The sequence below is a fragment of the Hippoglossus hippoglossus genome, chromosome 17, assembly GCF_009819705.1.
Source record: "Hippoglossus hippoglossus isolate fHipHip1 chromosome 17, fHipHip1.pri, whole genome shotgun sequence".
Classification (NCBI taxonomy): Eukaryota; Metazoa; Chordata; class Actinopteri; order Pleuronectiformes; family Pleuronectidae; genus Hippoglossus; species Hippoglossus hippoglossus.
The window spans coordinates 20842508-20863520 of NC_047167.1; the positions used below are offsets into that span (position 1 = coordinate 20842508).

The following is a 21013-nucleotide window of genomic DNA, read 5'->3' on the forward strand; positions in this document are numbered from 1 at the left end:
GTCATTCTTTCTGTATAATAAACCAATGGGGAGGCAGCAGTGCAGTGTATGAAAACATGAAGATACAGAAGGTTTAGTTACTGTTATCAACATGTCAACAGCTCAATCAATCAATCAATCAATCAATCAATCAATCAATCAATCAATCAATCAATCTGTTTATTTGGATTTCATTTTTTACATAAACAATATGACATAAAGTGCTGTGCAGACCGAAAGCAATAAGAATAATACCCTCATAACACGAATCTCATAAATTTGAGATGAGGAAACACCAAATGCAGGTAAACAAAGAGTGATAAAATATTAAAATACAAAAAAAGAGATTAGAAAAAAGATTAAATAACACGGATGAGACAATAAATGTTGGGTTAGATGAAAAGGATTAAGATCAAACAATCAAATAATAACGTGCAAAAATCTAAAAACCTGAGAAAGTTGATAATAGTTTCATGTTTAGATTTGTATCTATTATGATAATAGTTTCATGTTTGAATTTAATGTTTTATATTTTTCATGATTTAAATACTTAAATGTTTAGATTTGTTTATTGTTTCATATTTCGATATTTTAATAGTCTCGTGTTTAGATTTTTCATTGTTTAACGTTTAGATATACGATTGTTTCATGTTTAGATTTCTCTGTAGTTTCGTGATAAGAATTTTTCCTTGTTTAATTTTTGTGTTTAATTTTTAATGTTTAGATTTGATCTATTTTTATTGAGCAGCTGGTGGGTCGGTTGATGACGCTACCGTAACGATAGGTACATGACGCACAGGAGGAAGCTGAGCTCAGTATTTCCGCTGCAGCAGCGACATCGGTCACGTCAAAAAAAAAAAAAGAAGAAAATGTGGAGAGTCAAGACGAACTGAGGCCGGAGATTCTCCGTCGAAACCACGAACATCTGCCCCGAGCCGCTCGGTGTCTGGACGGGTCTTTACCCGCCACAGTTCGCGCCCGAACACCGGAAAGTTTCGGGGACGTTTGGAGGTGAACTCGCCCGCCTGGTTTCGCGGTGGTTTGAGGAAGCAGCAGCGCGGCTAACCGCTGAACTAGCTCCCCGCTAGAGATGGGCACCCGAGCCAGTCGCCTCCAGGAAGACCCGGCGCCCTCCGCTTTCGGAAAAGATGGCACCAAGCGGGACTCCTACCGGCGACCCCGCCTCGCCAGACCCACCAGCCTCATGGTGGACTTCTCCGGAAGCTTCGAGGACACGGAGGCCAACCGGAGCCGATCGGAGGAGGGCAGCGACTCGGACCTGGGGCAGCACGGGGCGAGCGCCGACGGCAGCCCCGCCGACCACCACAGCATCCCGTCCTCCGGCATCAGCCAGGCGTCCCCCGCGGACGACAACAGCAGCGAGGGGAAACCCGAGGAAGACGGCAACACGAGCCCGGAGGCTCCCGTCGACGCGGAGCATCAGCCCGGGGAGGAGACAGGCCGCACGCCCCACCGCACTTTTTCCGAGCGGCTGCCCGGGAATCGGCACTCTTCGGGCCGCAGCGTTGGCGCAAGATCCGCCCGGGTCCGGGGCACGCACCAGCGGCCGGTGTCAGAGGCATGGATCGGCCTGTACCGCGTTAACAACCGCCATGGCAGTAAGTTAACACAGCAACACAGCGCACTGGTTCTGTTTATACGTGACATTTTAAACACTTTACACCATATGTGCCTGGTGTCCATCAGTAGCTGTTTGGGTGAAAATGAAAGCAGCTCGTGTCCGGGGACACGTTCGGCCGCGGCTGCTCGGAAAGTCCTGGATGTGTCACATCTTGGCAACATGAGCAAAAAGGAAATAACTCGTTGCATCAGCAGCATCAAAATGTGTGACGGCATCTGGGGTATATGACAGATGATGCTTAAATCAGACAGATGATAAAATAGCAGCAGGAAATAGGAAAGAGTGACGTGGGTTCAGAGAAAAAGGACTTTAAAAGTTAAAGCAAATATAGTTGTGGGTGTTTAATCTGCTTCTGCATCTAAACATCTCCCGGTGTAAAACCACTCAGTCTACCCAGTCTGAAATTAAAATGGATTACATGTGGAATTTACATTCCTGAGGAGATTATCTCTTTTCTCGTGCTCGCATGCTCCCTGAAATCATCAAGAGGCCCTTTTGTACGAGGCCGAGCTGTGGCATCACAACTGGAAGTGATGACACGCTCCCTCTTTCATGTCTCGGGGGCCTGTCTACGGTGCTTCTGCAGCCTGCGAGTTCAAAACACAAGCAACTGACCGCTGCTTCCTTGAAGTGCATCAAAAAATGGGAACAAGGGTTTGCAGAGGAAGTGAAAGTGGGTGCTTGGTTGTTTGTGTGTCAGATGCTCTCACACACACACAGAGAGAGACGTGACTTTTTTTTTTTTTTCCTGAGCCAAAACACAGTCACAGTGCAGAAGAGGGCTTCCCGGGCCAGCCCTCTAGCAAGTGTGGGGAAATGGGTCACAACTTCCCATGCGGGCTCGCTGCTGGCAGCAGTTCATAGATGGAGGAGAATGTAGGGCAGCAAGGCATCGCTTCTGCCTGTCTGTCCCGTTCAGGGGGCGGCCCGGGCCAGAGTCACTGATTTGCATGCAAGTCAAATAAAGCTTCCAACTATCCTGGGTCACTTCCACTCAAAGTTAAAACCCATTCACATCCTCTCCACGACGAGAGAACGTCCTTCTACACGTCCTGCTTGTGTTTCGGTCTGCTCCTCGCTTCGTGTCATCTAGATGTCCAAACACAGCACTTGTGTTTAAATGTGATGTGAGCAGCATCCATCATTTATGCTTCGCTGTGTGACACAAGGCATTAAACTCTCCCGTGTCTCTGCTCTGTGCAGATATCCGTTGTCCTTTCTGCTCGAAGCCTTTCCCCGGGGGTCGGATCGAGGATCACCTGTTGAGCTGCCTCACGTCTCCTCCCCTACCGTACAATAGTAAGTGTCACATCACAGACACGCACCAGTTGCTGTGTGATTCATTTATGTATTTTTAAAAGCTGGAAACGCTCATGGTGGCTTTGTGTGTGTGTGTGTGTGTGTGTGTGTGTGTGTGTGTGTGTGTGTGTGTGTGTGTGTGTGTGTGTGTGTGTGTGTGTGTGTGTGTGTGTGTGTGTGTGTGTGTGTGTGTGTGTGTGTGTGTGTGTGTGTGTTTGTGTTTACAGCGGATGTGCTAAGTAAAGACAGTGGAGAGTGCTCCATCTGTTTGGAGGATCTGGTCCAGGGAGAGACCATCGCCAGGCTGGCTTGCCTCTGCGTCTACCATAAGAGGTAACAGAGCTCCGTTCACATTACCATGAACCAGACAGACAGAGAAGAGGAGGGTAAAACACACAGCACGTGTTCTTAAACGTGTTCTTTTAGTCATGCAAAGAAGAACATGGACACGTGTTCTTTGCTCTGCACACGGTGGGAAAATGTGTTAAGCTCAGATAAAGATTTCTTGATCTGAGAAAGTGTGGTGACCAGGTTAAGGTAGAAAAACAAGGAAGCAGAAGTTGATTTGTTCCGTTTCACATATGGGGAAAAGAGACTCGTTCTTTTCTATGATAAAATGCTCTCAAAAGTTTTCATGATAACCACTAAGGAGGCGCCGCCATCGAGGATCATTCTGTTAAACATGAGATGAGACCGCTAAGTTCGGCATAAGAGGAAAACTCTGTTCACTTTATGTAGCAAAAGAAAATAAACTTTGCTTGTGTTTCCGTCCTTGTACCAGTTTATTTTTACAAGTAAATGATGTGAATATTTGCAAACAGAGATTTCACAACTGTGAACTCTTGTTGTGGCCGTTCTGTTCTTTCACAACTGTGAAAACAGACGCATCATTTATTAAGGCGCGTCACAAAGAGTTACGCAACCTCAGCCTGAAAGAAAAGAAATTACCAATCGAGTTATTAAAGGACCAAAGGTGTTTATACATGTTTCAGCCCATTTATTATACATGCAAGTCATTCTCATTTTGTTTCCCCAACTTCTGAGAAGTCTTTTCTTTTCCCCGTAATTACAGTTCAGTCCCTGCTGAGGCCTGAAAGTTACCAAGATTAGTTCATCTATCATTTTAAAGATGTATTATGTATTCTGTCAGAGTTGTAAGTGCAGATTAATTTTTTAATCCATCAGTTCCACACTTAACAACTTCCCCCTGACAGTGAAAGCATACGTCACGTTTAACTCTGATGAATAACCAGCGGAGAGAAAGCGGAAACTTTGGCAAATCAAATTGCAGCTGAAGTAGATTTTTTGCGTGAACCAGTCCTCACAACACTTCGATCTTTTCCTTTTCACAGAGATGCACGGTGTCAGTTTTTTAGCTTTGTCCTTTTGACTCTGACATTCTGACCCATCCAGTCGAGCAACACAGATTTGGAGAAGCCGAGGAATTTCGGAGACAAAACAGTGACGGTTGAAAAATAATTACAAACTGTGATACACGGCAACACGTCGTCCCACTTTAGAAGCTGCAACTTGTAAATGACTAGTTTGTTTGGCCAGTTATTCGTTCGTTGACCTGCGGTTTCATTTCCATATTAGTATTTAAACTTGTTCACAGCTCATTTTAATGATCAAGTTTAGTGTTACGTCATATTGTCAGTAAGTGGCTCAATCCTGGTGGGAGACGCCACGAGCGAAAATCTACCGCTGAGGTTTTCACATGTTAATTAACACGACTTAATCAAAAATAAATCATCTCAGTGTCCTCATGTCTGATCTCTCTCTCTCCCTGCAGCTGCATTGATTCCTGGTCCAAAGTGAAGCCCTGCTGCCCCGAGCATCCCTTCGATTGACTCCCCGGTCACATGTTCCTGCACAGTGACCAACCCGACTCAGGTACGCACACGTCCGACTCGCTGAACGAACGCTGTGCTGCTGTAGACGAAGCACAGGGGTTGTGAATAAAAAAGAGTTGCTGTTACATAATCTAGAATCTAAACAAAAGGTCATTGGAGTCGATCGAGTGCTTTTTTCACAGCAAACCGAGATGAGTCATCAATCAAGCCACAAGCATTATTATAATCAATTTGATCAAAGTGGAATCTTCAAGCTACGGCATAAAAAAATGTGGATGTTATCACTCATGATTACCTCATGGCTGGTTTTAAAGATCAGAACTGGAACAACTTTTTGTTCCCGATAGCGGTCATATTGTACATACGTCAAATTGTAAATATCTATCATTCATATTGCACAGTTCTTTATCTAGTGTTTAATCATTTTATACTGTTTCCTATTTATATATTTTAAGTAGCTGTCTGGTTAACAAAAATTACTTAAATAAAGAAAAATAACTAACTTATTTAAGTTAAAAAATAACTTAAATATAGAAAAATAACTTTATGAAATTTTAAAATACATTTCAGTCCAGTTTTCATTCCGTCAGTCGATAATGTGTAAAGTACTGAGTCTCATAAGCCTGTCCATTTTATTGTACATCCACTGTAAACACATCATTCAGCTGTGAGCTGCAGGATTAGTGCATCAATGTCAAGTGGTTCAGTATCCATAGCAACAGGTTTTATATATTACCAGAGGACCTGTTTATACTATTTCACGTCAGAGCAACACACTAGAGTGACTACAGCCGCAATTAAGGAATGATAATTAATCTGTCATTAACGTTCTCAATCAATGTCGGCCAGAATTTCCCACAATTCAAGGTGACGTCCTCTGATGTGACTATAAAACATGAATGTTCTGTTGCAGACTATGTTTAACTACATTCTTTACAATATGCAGTACTTTGTCTAATCGTCGCTCTCTTCCTTTTTTCCACCTTTACAGGAGACTACACTGAATCCTAATAGAATCCCAATAAAGATGTGTTATTGAATAATAAAACGCCCCCAGTCCCTCTCAGACGCAGACCCATATTTGAGTGGAAAACAGAAGATCACAGCAGGGGGGCTACGGCGCGTGACAGCCGATGCTCTCCATTCGGATCAGTCCATTTGAACTTGGTCTAGACCATTTCAAGCCAAACTCCAACAACAAAAAAAGAAAACAGCTGCTTGGTCTAATCTGTGGACCCTTGTGGAAACAGAAGTGGAGGGGGTTTCTTTTTTTAATTCACGGACTTGGCTTGAAAAAAAAATGCATCAACTCCATAATATCCCACCAGAATGATGGAGCGTGCCCCAGACAGATGTTGAACTTGGGGCAGGAACATGGAGACTGAGACTCTGGATGCTCCTGTGTATTTTTCTCCCTTCCGAATGGGATCAGTCATTTTATCAAGTATTTTGCAAAAAAACGAGTATTGTTCCACGTCGTACATCCGATGAATGTTTTCTTTCCTCGGCTCAACCCAAATGAACCAACCTCACACTGAAAGCGTGAACTGTTTAAACCACATAAACGTTGCTTTATTTTTCAACCGGCTGGAGGTGGAGGGATGTTTTTGGTGAGTGGGGGCTGCCGTTGACTTGGTGTTATCTGTTTTCTATTACCTGTAAACATTTCAGGGGAACTTTTCGGGGGCTAAATGTTTCTTTATTTTTTTTTTTTCTCAGTAGGTCAGTTTCTCGTAGGTGGTTAGTAAGCGCTGAGTTGAACGTGCTGCTACTTGGTGAGTGTTTGGGAAGGTTGTCGGTGTTCCATAGGGTCAGAGCAGCGCTGGTGTTGGCACCAATTTGAGCACTTTTGTCCCTCAAAGGCTGATTTTTTTATTTTTTATTTCCCCCACATAAGGTCTGGGTTGTGAGTGTGCGAGTACGTCTGTGTGTTCAAATGATGACCAGGGACAGGAAATGTCCTAAGAATGTTTGTGTATTCACGAGTGTGAGTGTGTGTGTGTGTGTGTGTGTGTGTGTGTGTGTTTACTGTAAACTGCCCAGAAGTCTGCTTGGTGAAGCGGGTTAACCTTTTGAAATTTTAAAGCAGTCATGCCAGCGAACTTCCTGTTTCATGTGGCATTGGTACGAAGTGTGGGAGACTCTCGTGGTCCTGTTCTACTTCTGAGAGCGGTTTGAGCGTCTCGTCCCTCCCTCCCCGTTCTCTCCGGGGCGCAGTCCGGATGGTTTTTTGGACTGGACCCCAAGTGACAGTTCTGCCATCTGGCTCCATTAAAGCCAGATTGAGGGAGGGGATGAAAGTGACGGGTTGAGGGATGTATTTTTTGGGGGCATGTTTACACCATGTGGCATCTGCCTCTCTCCCCGACACTGCAGGCTATGGACAGCTGATGGTTAATAATTACACAACCCCCACCCCGCCTATTTTTAAAAAGCTTTTTTTAAATATGATATCACATTATGATCATGATTACTGCTTAACGTGTTGGATGGCTTTTCCTTTGCCTTGTTTTGTGTGTGTGCTGATTGCCTTTGCCTGGTGACGGACTTTCTTGTGCAAGCAGGTGTTTGTAGTGTTTTCGGGGGCCGAGCTGCGGCGGAGCCCCGGCAATAAGGCTGCTCAGCAGATGCCGACCGGTTGCAGGTCGAGCACGGGCCGAGGGAAACTGGGAAAGAACAAAAAATTGATTGCTGTTGCTGCCTGCTCAAAGGGCGAGTCTGTGCCATGTGTCCTGGTCGTTCCTACGGCGCGTATTGATCAGTTTCGAGGTCAGCCCGGTGCACAGGTTTCCCACTGGCTGCTTTGTTCACCCAGGTTCGTTCTCTTTCCTCTCTGATCCCTGGTGTCCTGCAGTCTGAGGTGCTACGACTCGTCCCGCCACTCGAGGGCAGCCCCGTGCATGTTTGCTCTCTTTAATTTTTTTTGTATCGGAGACTAGAAAAATGATGCCAAAAGTGTGTGTCTGTGCATTGAGGGCATTGTGTGAGCGAGTGCGGAGGATGAGGTGTATTGATCATTAGATGTTACATTTGTTGTGGTGATAAGTTATGATGTTGTATACTTTGGCTGGGAGTGTGTGTGTGTGTGTGTGTGTGTTTGGGGGGGGGACGGGGGGGTTGGTGGTGGTTTGGTTGTCGTTTTATATAAAAACAAACAAAGAAACCAGACAATCTAAAACCCCGCGTTACTCTCATTTACTTTCTTACCCCCCTTGAAGCTGTGTGGTGCAATACCTCAATTTTTACCAATGCTAACTAAACGCTCTGTGTGTAATAAACCAGCTCCTCGCCAATCAACGATGGTGTTTTGTGTAGATGTCGCTAAACTCCTCGGTTTTAAATCACAGGGCGCCGACCTCCCCCCCACCCCACCCCCCCCTGTCTGCCCTGTGCTTTGAGACCAACGCTTTAGAGGACGAGAATGTTTTTTTTCAAAGAGCCACCACAGCAGTATCTGCAATTCCCCCCCCCCCCCCCCCCCCCCCTCCCCCTCCTCCGAGATATGGACAATCTGCCTTTTACTCTGGTAATAAAAACAAATTGAATTTTATTTATTAAATTGTAAATATGTAATGCAATTCAAGAAAAATGGCTTGGTCTTTGTCTGTTCAATATACTGTTTCTAAGCTCCAATCTTTTGTATGTCTCAGAAATGGTTTTTATATGTATTTTTTACAATAAATATGTGTGAGAGATGTTTCGTCAACGTCTGTTTTGTGTCGGTGACGTGTTCGTACGTGTCGTTCAGACCCTAAAGCAAGACGCCTTGAAGAATTTAAATTACACAAATTACACTGTGCAGTATTGAATTATCTCATAAATGTTATTAAATAACTTAATTAAATTGTCACCTATTTAGTTTAGTAGTTGACAAACTGTACTTTTCTCCCTTTTCAGTGTTAAAGAATGTGATTTAAAAAAAAAAAGATTTAGGATCTGATCCTTGATATGGATCCACACCAAATTTTAATGGCTTCTTTCCTTCCACCAAGTTTCACGTTTTTCCTTTAAGTATAGTTTTTTTTGCGTAATCCTGCTAATTAAACACCTGTGAAAATGACAATCACAATATATATGTACCACACGCTTTACTTTTTATTGTCCAGACTATTAGATTGTGTTTGTGGATTCCTGTAAATCTCCAGACTTCACCATCCTCTAACCAGGTCTGAGGTAACGGTGGACTTTCCAGTTTCCAAACTTTTGTTTTTCTCACACAATCAGGAAGTGAAATGCTGAACCACGGGCTGATAGAATAAATAACACACACACACACACAAGTTCTTATTGCAGAGCCTCCTCACACAACACAGACCTCTTGACACAAGTGTGACCAGCAGAAAAGGTAAGATCCTTCTCTTTATTCTCTATCATGGAACTAAAGCAGTTAAAACAAATAATCCTACTTTTAGTTCCTTGTATAATTCAACACGACAGCAGAGATTAATTTCTTAATCATCCACTTTTATCTGTTCATCCAGTTAGTGTAGTTTTAAAGTTGTGAGATCTCTGGCAGCAGATGTGTCTGTTATGCAGACCTCAGTATATTAGAAACCACTGAGGGTAAAACAAAAGAAATTGTAACCTATTGAATTTAGTATGTGAGGCTCTCTTGCTTCTTGTATCTAATCAAACTGAATAATGCATCAGATATTTGTGTGTGTTTGTGATTTTGGTAAACAGAGGAAGAAGGTGCGCAGAGAATAATTTTAAGTAACGATGGAGTTTTTTAAAACTCATTTAAATTCAGGAGGCTGTGCCTGAAAAGTCTAGACGAGGAAACGCGTCTCTATTCGCTGTGTCGCTACCTGCTGAGACAAAACTGAGTGGGTCGACATAACATCACTGAAATGTCTTTGAAAGCAAAATACAAAACAAAATGTTTGAATTCAACATATTTTATAAACAGTCTATGGTGCAGAACTTTGTGTTCATCCTACCAGGTTTATCTGCAGTAAAGATTTTATAAAACTGAATTACTGCTGGGTAGATGCACCTTGTGTGTGAAGTCATGTAAAAGTGTTTCACATCAAATGTTTGCTGAGCACAGGAGAAGTGTTCCCACGACTCCAGTTTTACTTCCTAATGTTAATTCTGCTCTTGAGCAACAAGTCGGCAGCAAGTCTGGTTGAAACATCACAGCTGATCTAAACAACCATGAACAGGACGGAGTTTCTGAAGCTACAACATTCCCCATCTTGACAATCAACCGCAGTGTCTACCAACCTTGTGTTGGGTCCGGCTGACACGGACCAGACCATTAGATAATTAGACGAATAATCTAAATTTATCAGCAACTACCAGGATAATCAATCATTTAGGTGAGTTTTTAAATGTTCTCTGAGACTTTTCTTTGTATTAGATCCCAACAAAATGAATTCTTTTTGGGATTTACATGCGGATTTGTTTGATTTTGTTGAGGAAAGTTTCCATTTCAGTCGTTCAGATGATTTATTTAAGTACTTGGTTTTGAATTTGCTTTATCTTCACCCTTATTTTTCTACTTTCTGAGTTTATTGCAATGAACCAAAACTGCAAAGCAAACTCTCTGTGTGTGAAAACCTTGATTCTGATTCTGAAGTGACTGAACTGTGTCTTTGGATCTCAGGCTCCTCCACAATGTCAGACGCATCAGACCCAGAAAAGTCCTCACCTCCACCACCTCCTCCATACTCCTACCACCAGCAGCCACCTCCGGCCTACTCCACAGTCCCAGTAATGTACTGTCCAACCAAGACTGAGACGACCTGCATCAGTCAGCCTGCCCCTGTGTACGAGTCGTTTCAGGACATTCTCCCAGAAATCCAGTCAGACACGACCCCCCCCATAGACTCGTCTGCTTTTGACGACAAGCTGGTGAGGAGAGGGTTTGTCAGAAAGGTGAGTTTTGGGTGATTTATAAACTGATCACTGCTAAACTGCGTGAAATATGTTTTTACAGTACGTTTTGGGTTCAAACCCTCCTCAGAGGTTGAAGTAGAAATTCCAGGGATTTAAAGATGATTGACAGATGCTTCCAAGATACTAGTTGCTGTGTGTAAACTAACAGACTCAACTCCTCTGGTCTGTAAAAGATATTAAAATAAATGAATCTGAGAGGAAACAATCAATCGTAGACACACGCGACCTGAGAAATAGACCAGAGTCAGTGTTGTTGAATTGGTGCAGCGAGAGGAAATAGTCCAATCAGTGCATCCTTCTAGTCCAGGAGGGTTTCACCTGAGGTCACCAAACTCTTTCTGGATAAGTTGTTTGATCCGTTTAGCAAATGCTTGGAAATAAAAAGTGTTTTCCTTTTCCTGAATGGTCAAAAATCATTCTTTCCTTTTTAAAAACTTTAATAAATCATTTTATTTATGTCATTGATACACTTACATACCGTGTATAAGTGTTTTTCTCCAGCATGGTACAGTACCATGACTCATCCAATGCCTGCATCAAGAATTCATACAATTTTGGGTTTAACTTCTTTTAACGACCTTTCACTGCAGCTGATTTATTAATAAAGCTCCTCTCGATTCTCAGGTGTTCAGCATCCTGACTCTGCAGCTGGTCTTCACCTTCAGTGTGGTGTGTGTGTTCACCTTCTCCAGCGTGGTGAAAGACGCGGTGCAGGACAACCTGTGGGTCTTCCTCAGCTCCGTCATCATCTTTGGCGTGGTCGCCATCACCCTCGCCTTCTGCAAATCCTTCAGACGTCTGTACCCTTGGAACGTCGTGGGCCTGGTGAGTCAGAAACACAGTTGTTGTTCAATTTTATTGTGACGTTCCCATCATTATTAAAATGTTCTCCTCCTTTGTCGTCCTAAAACTCAAGATCAGGTTTCCTCTGTTGCTTCCTTCAAGCTCTGGAATAGTTTCTGTCCCATTATCGATAATTTTAAATCTAATTTAAAGTCCTAAATTCATTCTTGTTTTAATTCTGTCGCAAGATTCTGTTAATTATTTTATCTTATTTACTTTTAACTTATCTTCTGTGTCTCTCAATACACTTTCTTTTGGATTTAATTTTAATTCTAGTTTCTATTTATCCATACTCCAACTCCTGCTGTTTTTAATGTGCTATGTAAATAAATCGGTAATATCTAACAAGCAGTAAACCCATATTTCATGATAATAATTGAAACAGTAAATGTTTTGACGAGAAACAAAGTCACATCCTGGAAAGAGAAGTGAAATATGATGTAACGTGAAGCTCGCTCACGTTGCACCACAGATAAATGTGTCTCAATAAACATCCTTTACTGTAAAACCACCCAAATCAGAGTAAACATATTGAATCATTCCTTTTATGAAAGTGTACATGGAACATATTTCAGTAAAGTCCAGTACAGTCAGGACACATCTGATCAATCGTCACTGATGTGGGACACACGGGGACCGGGGACATTTCAACCAATTTCTCTATCATCAAATAACTAATTAAAACCAAACTCATCAGAAACATGAACACTCAGTGTGAGAAGAACCACTTCAAATGACAGAAACCATCTTTCATAAATAAAAATGGTTTGACGGTTCACATGTCATCTGCTAACATGGAGGAGGCAGGATTTATGACCTGTACTGCAGTCAGCCACTAGGCGGTGATCGAGACGCTCTGGCTTCACTTTTAGGGAGCCGTCATGTCGTCCATCTTTATTTACAGACTATATAAACCTCTCTTGGCGTGTGTCATTACTTGTTCTTGTTCGGTTTCCATCTGAGTTCTCACTGAGCCGCTGAGGTTTTGTTGGGATGTTGAAGTAGAGCAGTCTCTTCCTGTTTGGTTTCTCTGCAGAGCTTCCGAGAACAAACCCACCGTCTGGTCTGGTTGATAAAAACATGTCTGCAGCTAAATGTGGGTTTCTATTATCACTATTACTTGAAACAAAACTAAAACAGTGTGTGTGTTGCATTTCGTGCCGACAGGTTGTGGTCACCCTGAGCTTCTCGTACATGGTGGGAACCATGGCCTCGTTCTATGACACCGAAGTTGTGGTCATCACGATGGGAGTGACGCTGGCGATTACTGTGGCAATCATCGCTTTCTCAGCACAGGTTAGTCAGGCAGGCTCAGCTGAGGAGCTGTTTCAAAATCTACCGGTGGTTTTCAACACTTTCAATAAGATCAATAAAATCACTTAATGAAGTAAATGAAATTGTTTTGTTTTCAGACCCGTTATGATTTCACTACTTGTTACGGCCTTCTGCTGATCCTGTGTGTCGAACTCATCATGTTTGGATTCTTCGCCATCTTCTACTCCAACATCGGTGCTATCGCCTACGGATGTCTGGGAGCTCTGGTGTATTCACTGGTAAAAATACAATATGTGATGATAACTATCTAAAGGGATGACGCACAAACAGACTCACACAGGATTAACAAATTCATAAAAAAATACCCTTTTCTGGTTTATTTAGGACTTTTAAAAAGTAGATTAAAAGCAATTAAATATATTGTTCATGGTCAGTTCTGGTTTTCTATGTTTCATAAAGTCTCAACAACGTTCACTACTGTAAACAGCCTGAAAGGTGAAACTCATGTTAACTTTATAGCTCAGAGCACAAAGCAATAACTGAAGGTAACTCAGAAGGAGTTTTCCCTAAATTCCCTTCAGGCAAAACACATTCAAGAGGCTTATTCCGCAAGTACAGGATCTGAATACTTACATATATATCTATACCTCTGTGAGCCAGCGAGCACAAAACCAGGATCCTGAACCTGGAGCAGCTAAATGAAATTCAGCCGTCGTGGATCGTTCTCCTTCTGTGACGTGCTAACATGTCTCTCACCCTGCGTCTCCTCCTCAGTTTCTCATGTTCGACTGTCAGCTGATGATGGGGGCGATGAGCAACCGCCTGGATCCTGAAGAGTACATCAGCGCTGCCCTCACCATTTACCTCGACATCGTCCTCATCTTCCTCTTCCTACTGGGGAGGAGGTGAAACTGAACACGCAACAAAGACCCACACTCCAAACAACATGAAAATGTCCTTTATTTGTATTGTTATGTTTAAAGCGTAACCACATCCAGTTTGAATGATGATCTGTGTTTTTTACAGACTGTTTTACATGAATAAAAAATGACAGAAGACATTTTTGGACTGAATTCATTGTTTACACATGTTTTATAACATTAATAGGAAACATTCATAAAAACTGTGGTAAATATTCAGTATAAATGCTCGTGTCAAACCGGCCTGAAGGAGTTTTGTGTTACGTACCAGCACCAGAAAACAGAAAACCAAAATGTAGCCAACATGCAATTCAACTTCTATTGATACGAAGATAAAGCAACATAACAATGTAGTGCTAAATGTTATTATATTCTCCTTTTCACATGGATCCATCCTCAATGTTTAGAAGAAAGTTATTTTTCATTGGTGGTTTTATGTTTTGACTTGTTTACTCACATCAGAAAACATGAAAAATGTCAGTTGTTATATTCTTTTAGAACAAAGTGATGTGTTGGAATTGTTTGTGGAAAAACAGTTTTAAGATATTCAGTTTAACATCAGATATGAAAAAGAAAAAACATTTGAGAAGCCGCAAACTAATTTTTTTCTTGAAAATAGACAAAAATGGTCAAAACTAATGAATTAGTGAATTAGTGACAGCTCTCCATCACAGAGTTAACATTCGTGTTTTCCATCCAGCACCAGCAGCGTGTTCAGGTTTAACATCCTCAAAAACCAGAGCTAAACAATCCCCCCCCCCCCCCACCCACAAAGAATGACTTAAGCTGTTTTCAGACATGAACTCTAGAAAATGTCCAGAAAATTGGGTCAGAATTTCCAGATATTTGTCAGCAGGAGGCAGAACTGATGTGTTTTTGTTTACAGCTCATCAACACAAGCCCCTTAACGTCAAGACTCTCGAAGCTCGTCTTTCCAAGTTGTTGTTTTCGTCTGCGTTTTTCCTTAAATGTATATTTGTATTCGTTTAGTGTTTTCCGTGTCCGTTGCCTGTTTGAAACATCATCAACTCGAGGGGACAAGCAGGAAAAGTTCTATGAAAACATCAGGAGCGACTGCGTTCTCCTCAGGAAAATGTCTGGAGTTCAGTGCATGTCTGAAAGCAGCTTAAGTGACGCACGATCCTGATACACGACCTTTTTACAGCCTCACCACAGTGAAGAATAGTTGAACTTGATCCGCAGCAGGTACCTCATGCGAGTCTGAGCAGGGTTGTACACGATGAACTCGTTGTAGAGGAGGGAGTAAACGCTGTTTTTACCCACCCCCGTCTTCACCCCAGGCCCCATCGGCACCGTGACACCGTCCCTGAGAGGGAGAGAGGTGGATATGTTCTCACTCACATGGTTGGATCACGTTAACAACACATTGAACAAACTTAAACGTCAACATAACTTCGAACTTTCAAAACGTAGAACGAGTTTTTTAAACTTTTCAGTCATTCCTTTGAGCCAATTTAAAAAGAAAAACCTGCAGGGACTCGAGTTGAGATTAACTTCAATGTAATTGCAGATTTTGAATGATATTTATTATTGAAGGTAACAACAACAAACAACTATTTATAGTATTGACTACTCTGGGGGTTTTTCAAAATAAAACTGACTAAAACGTGAGATTGTGTCAAACAAACATTATAAAAATGATAAATGTTTCATCTTCAATCTTTTTCAGTCACGTCTTTTATTTGTTAATGTTATTAACACCCCCCACCCCCCTCAGATAAATGTAAAGATTTTTGTTGTGTAACACAGTAAATCAATGTTGGGCCTGTATGAAATGAGTCAGTGTGATGAGACTCACAGGGTGACTGAGTTCTTGGGGTCAGGTCCGGTCTGTCCCCGGCCCTTGGTGCTGTGTTTACCAGCTGGCAGGTTACCGGCCTCGTAGTCGGCATCGAGCAGCTCACGACTGTCTCCGAGTGCGACCTGCGATCACACACATACAGACACACACACACACACACACACACAACACAACACAACACAAAGCATGGACAGTGAAACAGTGCTGCAACACATCTGGACCCAGCTTATCGTGTGATGTTAAAACCATGTTGGTTGTATTGGGAAACAAGTGATGAAATGGAGCAGATGTGAGACCGGAAAATAGAAAATCTGCACTAAAAACAAGTTGTTTTTATTAGTTGTTTATACAAATAAATCTATATACAATCTTTAAATAGACAAAACGACCACACACAAAAACTTAAACTAAAAGGATTCCTGTTTCCAGACAACACACTCTACTGCTCCTGGTCTCAACGTGTTACAGGATGGGTGAGGGTGGGGTGTGCACCCAGTTCACTACATTTCACAGCCACTGACAGGCGAGACGAGGGATTTAAACCCACCACAGAATATATTCAGTCAACTCACCTCGCACAGCAGCAACAGTCCAACATGATTGTTCTGATTGGCGAAGCAGTAGTTGGCGCTCTTTGACGACATGTCAGCAAAGTAGATCCCTTTACCAAACTAGACGAGAGACACAAGGAAGTTAAATTATTACACTATTACTGACATTACATGTTATTAACAGAATTCATTGAATATTGTGTATTTATTTCATTTATTTTTGACGTTTTTAAGCAGAGGACTTGATTTTGAGACAAATATAAATGAAGAATCAAGTGGAAAAACAGTGCATGTATTTCTATGCATCTATCCTACCATGTATCCGGTGGAGGGGGCTTCGGGGGGGGCCACTCGGAGCCCCTTACTGAGGATCCCAACCCAGTTAGACAGACGGGAACCGTGCCACAGCAGAGTCCTGGTAGACAAACGAGGATTTGCTTATTTTAATTGGCACAATTTTCAGACTTTAGAAGTATGACAGAGCTGATTTGGGTTTCTACCAAACGTCTGAGGCAAAAGAAACCACTGCCGGTCTCTAACCCGACTCACCTGTTGTGTAGCTGTGAGATGAAGCTGCTGCTCTCTCCGTCTCTGTCCACTGAGAACATGTCGAGGACGCTCATGGTGTAGTCTTGATGGGTGGAGGCGTGAGTGGACAGCAGATATTTCTCTATAACCTTCAAAACATAGAGATGAGGACAGTTTGTTGCTTGATGCTTACAGGGATATAGAGTTTGACTGTACGTGTAACTAGTATAATGACAATAAAAGTATTGAACAGAAGAGAGAGTTGTCGTTTACTTTATTTACAACAGACAGACCTTGAACTCATCACTGCCGGATTCCAGAGGCTGTAGCTTGCACTGGAGGGAGCTGTACTGTCTGTCCAGAGGATGTTCGTCACCGCCCTCACTGGACTGGACCATTTTAACGGCGATCTGGATGTCACTCAGAGCCTGAAGTGAAAAACAGAAACAACATATTATATCTCATAGGCCCAAAGAAACTGGTTCAAGGAGCTAAAAGGTTCCAGCAGAAAGTTAAAAAGATCCTGAAGTGTAGAGGACGACGCTATAGAAATCAAAAATACATCAAAAGTAAAGTGTGCTGCTGCGAATCATGGATCAAACTATTAATCACGGGACACAGCAATAAATAATTATATATTTAATTGAAATGTTTAAATTAATGGAGAATCCCTTTACCTCCAGCAGTGCAATCTTTTCCTTCAGCTCCTCCTCCGTGTTGATGATCGGGGGGGTTTTCAAGCTGCAGAATAACATCTTTTAATGAGCGTAAGATGGAGACAACTGTGAAACGCTGTGAAAGCCTTTAAATCTTTCAATCATTCGGTACATTCGCGCTCCACGTATTCCTCACCCAAAGTCGTGAGGGATGCGGGTGTAGAACTGGTTGCAGGCCTCCAGCAGCAGGCGGTTGTTGCCCTTCTTCTTCAAACACTCCTCGATTCTCTGCAGCGCGGTGTAGCCTGCACGGATCTGCTCCGAGGTCAGTTTGCCTGCGGGTGTGGAAAAACAAACAAACAATGAATTGGAAGAATGAAGCAAAGGAACGAAAGGTTTGAAAATCACATTATCAGCAGCTGAATCTGCTCATGTTGTCAGTTGGCACAACTTTGCCATAAAATCGAATTAAATGTGTGAATGTTCCGACATTCATTTCCGCCTCGGTCAGACTCACCGAGAGGAGCTTTCCGAGTGTCAAACTTCATCTCCAGCACACACTCCTCCATGGCCTTAAGGTCACAGATCAGCTCCAGGAGAGACTGGATCTTCACGTCGAGCGTGGAGATCTTCTTCTCTTTGGGTACGGTGCTCACTGTGGACTCCTCCTGCTACAGAGAAATACATCCGTTTACATGAAACAGACCCCGTCTTCGATTCAGTGGAGACTCCTGTCAGACTCCTAATTATAAAGATAGCGAGGAGATACAGACGACAGGTTTTAGGCTCAGTTTCTTTAAAACATACCTTTTCATTTGTGCTGTAGTCCATGAAGACCATGTCGTATTTTCCAGCCACTTTCTCAAAACTGGCCCGATGTTCCCAGTCATTCTTGGTCTTATCCAAGAACCTGTGACCAAACAAACAAGGATCAGAACTGTACTGAGCCTCCTTCCTACGTGAGGCGTTTCAAAGACACAAACTCACTTTTTCTTGAAGAAATCTTTGGCCTTCAGCAGATCTCCACCACAGGGTGTGAGGCTGTTTTGACCCACTTTGCCCACTGATGATACAAGAGAGACAAACACAGTCACCACACATGTTTCCTTCCTCGATTAAAGGAAGGGTTGGTAATCCTGCAAAACCAAGCGAGAGCAGTGCAAAGAATCGTCAGTGCATAGTGAACTCACCTCGGCCCCATCTCAGCCACACGCTGTAGAGCTTGGAGCTGTCGTCCTGCAGCAGCTGGATCAGGTAATACTTGTTGTTGTTAAACTGGAGATTTGTCTGCGAAACAAGACAAAAGAAAAAAATCTGTTCACTTTCCCACAAAACTAAATCCAAAACTAAAATATCATACATGTGATAATTTTACATCCTGCAGCTTTATTAGCTATTAATGAATCAATGACAGTTATAAGTCAGAACATGACAGGAGGCATGAAGTTCAGTAAAGTAAATGTTGCTGTGAGAACATCAGTATCTGAAACCATGGTGAGTTTACTGTTTTAATCAATTAACACTATTCACTACCCTAGAGTGTAAGAAAACTTTCAGGTTATCTTTCTGAATCCATTTGGTTTCTCAAACTCATTCCAACATTGTGAATATGTTACCTGGTTTAACATCACGTCGTAAACATCATTTCCTTCACAGTAAACATGAGCCTGAAATAGAAAGTGAAGAATTTGTTATATTCCAGGATCCATCCATCCATCTCTATGAATTCATGTCGATTGAATAATGTCATCCCAATGCTTTGCAAAAACTTTCTCACAATATAATTATCAACTTTACCTTTCCGAGTTTTGCTTTGCATTCAGGGTCCACCGGAGCTTTGCCCTTCATCACCAACGTCCTCGTGACCTCTGCACAACATCCACAGATCAGAAAGTTAATGTTTGTACTTAATGTTTTACATATACAGCATAAAGTCCATGGAATCTACAGGTATGTTACCTTCAGTTTTTATCTCTTCTTTGGGTGGTTTTTTGGCTTTTGTCTGACTCTTGCTTTGTGCCTTCCTCCTCTTAGCTGCAGGTTTCTCCTCCTCCTCTTCCTCCTCCTCCTCCTTCTCCACTTTAACTTGATCTGTCATCCCATTGAGAGCAGTGGAGTCACTGGCTTCAGTAACACTCTCTGGAAAAAGGGATGATGCAAGAAAAACTTACAACACATCACAAATTTCAGCTTTTCAGCTAAAGAAAAATCCACATACATTTTATGTTTATATGCATTTCATGATAATCTTATTATGGCTGCTACTGCCACTATCCTATAAGTTACCAAGTTGAGAAAAACTGATAATTCTACATAAGTTGGATTTGTTGACTTATTAAGACGACACAGACACACACCTGACTTGACTGTTTGAGAGCGAATCTTCCTCTTGTATTTTGTGACAGGATTAATCTGCACCATCTTCTTCAGGTCGACTTCGTAGGGCGTCCCCGGTCCCAGGGCGAGCGTGACGGAGGTTTCTCCCGAAGAGACGGCGGAGTCCAACAAGGCGCAGGCGGCCGGCGAATACAGCTCCCACTGACCCTCGTCCCCCTTCCACTGCCACACTGATCACAGAGGGACAAGGACTCAGATTCAGAAATCCAACCATTATCACCAATAGGAATTTTACTGAAACACTGGACAATTAACATCTCCCATTGGGTGGAAACTATGAAATGTTAACATCCAAAAATTAGACTTGTTTGACTTTTTATTTCTCTTCTTAAGACAAATCTCTATGTATAAAAAAGCTTATATCACATGAGGTCTATGACTTTTATTATTTGTATTGTTATTCCCATTCTTTACTCTGATTGTCTGTGAAGTTATTATTATTATTTTTAAATGGGGAAGAAGAGTGTGGTATATTGGCAAATGTGTGGTATATTAAAAAAGTATTAGGTTTATATTTACTCTTAATCTGAACGTGTTTAACCTTATTTTACTACTTATCTTCCCCTCTCGTGATCGCTTTGGCGGTTTAGCCTCTAATTCTGAATCTTTATAACTAATTTTAACATCCTATTTCTTTGTAGATTCACTGATATACTGAATAGAAACTACAGTAAGAATAAAACAATAGAGGAGAAGATGTGGCAAGTAGCATGACAACAGATCCATAGAGCAGCTGAGCACATTATGAGTTAGATTTGATGTCTGCGGTTATAAACCAGTAAACAGAAGCACGTGTTAGCATGTTTTGCTAACACCACCAGCTAGCAACACATCTGGACAACATCAGCATCGACTGCCCGGGTGCAGACGGAGAGATAATGGCGCGGCTGAAGGAGCTCAACCCAACAACCAACCTGTCTCTGTGCGGACTTCTCCTCCTCCTCCTCCTCCCTCCGCCGCTGCCTGAGTCTGACTCCTCGACGACCTGGTTCTCCTCATGGCGGCAGGAGGAGAGACTCTGGAGCTGGGGACAGAAACAAAGGAGCCAGAGGGAGAACAACAGGGACACTTCAAACTTTACCCGCCGCCACTTCCTGGTCTGCGCGGCCGGAGATCGTGTAGCGCGCCGACGCGTCACTCCGCGGTTAAAAAGATAGAAGCACACAACTGGGATTCAGCGTGATGTTTTAAACTTTTTTATATCAAAAATAAAGTTTGAACGCGTTTATTAAAACTGTGGATTTGATCTTCACATTAATCAATAAAATCCTCGTGTGAAAACTAAGCGAGATGTGAGTTTGAATGAAAGACGTAAATAAACGTGGAGTGACCGCCCCTACATGCGGA

At 42.4% G+C, this 21013-nt stretch overlaps 3 protein-coding genes across 9 annotated transcripts in view; 2 read left to right on the top strand and 1 right to left on the bottom strand.

Moving 5' to 3' along the window:
• Positions 1 to 787: 787 nt before the first annotated feature.
• zgc:66427 (uncharacterized protein LOC406256 homolog) lies at positions 788 to 8472 on the top strand. Its single transcript, XM_034614660.1, has 5 exons — positions 788 to 1598; positions 2825 to 2920; positions 3148 to 3253; positions 4713 to 4813; positions 5765 to 8472. The coding sequence occupies exons 1-4, from the start codon at positions 1070 to 1072 to the stop codon at positions 4768 to 4770; spliced, it is 789 nt and encodes a 262-aa protein (XP_034470551.1). The 5' UTR covers positions 788 to 1069; the 3' UTR covers positions 4771 to 4813; positions 5765 to 8472.
• A 570-nt stretch (positions 8473 to 9042) lies between these two features.
• The window catches only part of si:ch211-284o19.8 (protein lifeguard 1), a 31678-nt gene continuing 19707 nt past the window's right edge, over positions 9043 to 21013 (top strand). Inside the window, exons 1-7 of one of the 6 annotated variants that reach the window (XM_034614659.1) lie at positions 9043 to 9118; positions 9310 to 9316; positions 10381 to 10653; positions 11299 to 11499; positions 12685 to 12813; positions 12930 to 13070; positions 13567 to 13725. In XM_034614659.1, the coding sequence (XP_034470550.1) occupies positions 10393 to 10653; positions 11299 to 11499; positions 12685 to 12813; positions 12930 to 13070; positions 13567 to 13701 (867 nt within the window). In that variant the 5' untranslated portion in view covers positions 9043 to 9118; positions 9310 to 9316; positions 10381 to 10392 and the 3' untranslated portion in view covers positions 13702 to 13725. Of the gene's footprint in view, positions 9119 to 9309; positions 9317 to 9823; positions 10095 to 10380; positions 10654 to 11298; positions 11500 to 12684; positions 12814 to 12929; positions 13071 to 13566; positions 13853 to 21013 lie in introns of those variants that run through there. The other 5 variants (XM_034614658.1, XM_034614655.1, XM_034614656.1 and 2 more) reach the window with 5 other exon arrangements.
• Positions 14711 to 20827, bottom strand: parp2 (poly (ADP-ribose) polymerase 2). Of its 2 annotated transcripts, none has more exons than XM_034614632.1 (17): positions 20581 to 20827; positions 19627 to 19836; positions 19229 to 19408; positions 19067 to 19137; positions 18886 to 18936; positions 18460 to 18556; positions 18257 to 18332; positions 18077 to 18179; positions 17787 to 17937; positions 17466 to 17604; positions 17291 to 17354; positions 16907 to 17041; positions 16635 to 16762; positions 16401 to 16500; positions 16107 to 16205; positions 15532 to 15656; positions 14711 to 15039 (listed from the first exon to the last, which is right to left on the bottom strand). In XM_034614632.1, exons 1-17 carry the CDS (start codon positions 20663 to 20665, stop codon positions 14880 to 14882), a joined length of 1974 nt encoding a protein of 657 aa, XP_034470523.1. In that variant the 5' UTR covers positions 20666 to 20827; the 3' UTR covers positions 14711 to 14879. The 2 variants fall into 2 exon arrangements, with proteins under 2 accessions (XP_034470523.1, XP_034470522.1); XM_034614631.1 differs by having other exon boundaries at positions 17787 to 17940; positions 20581 to 20825.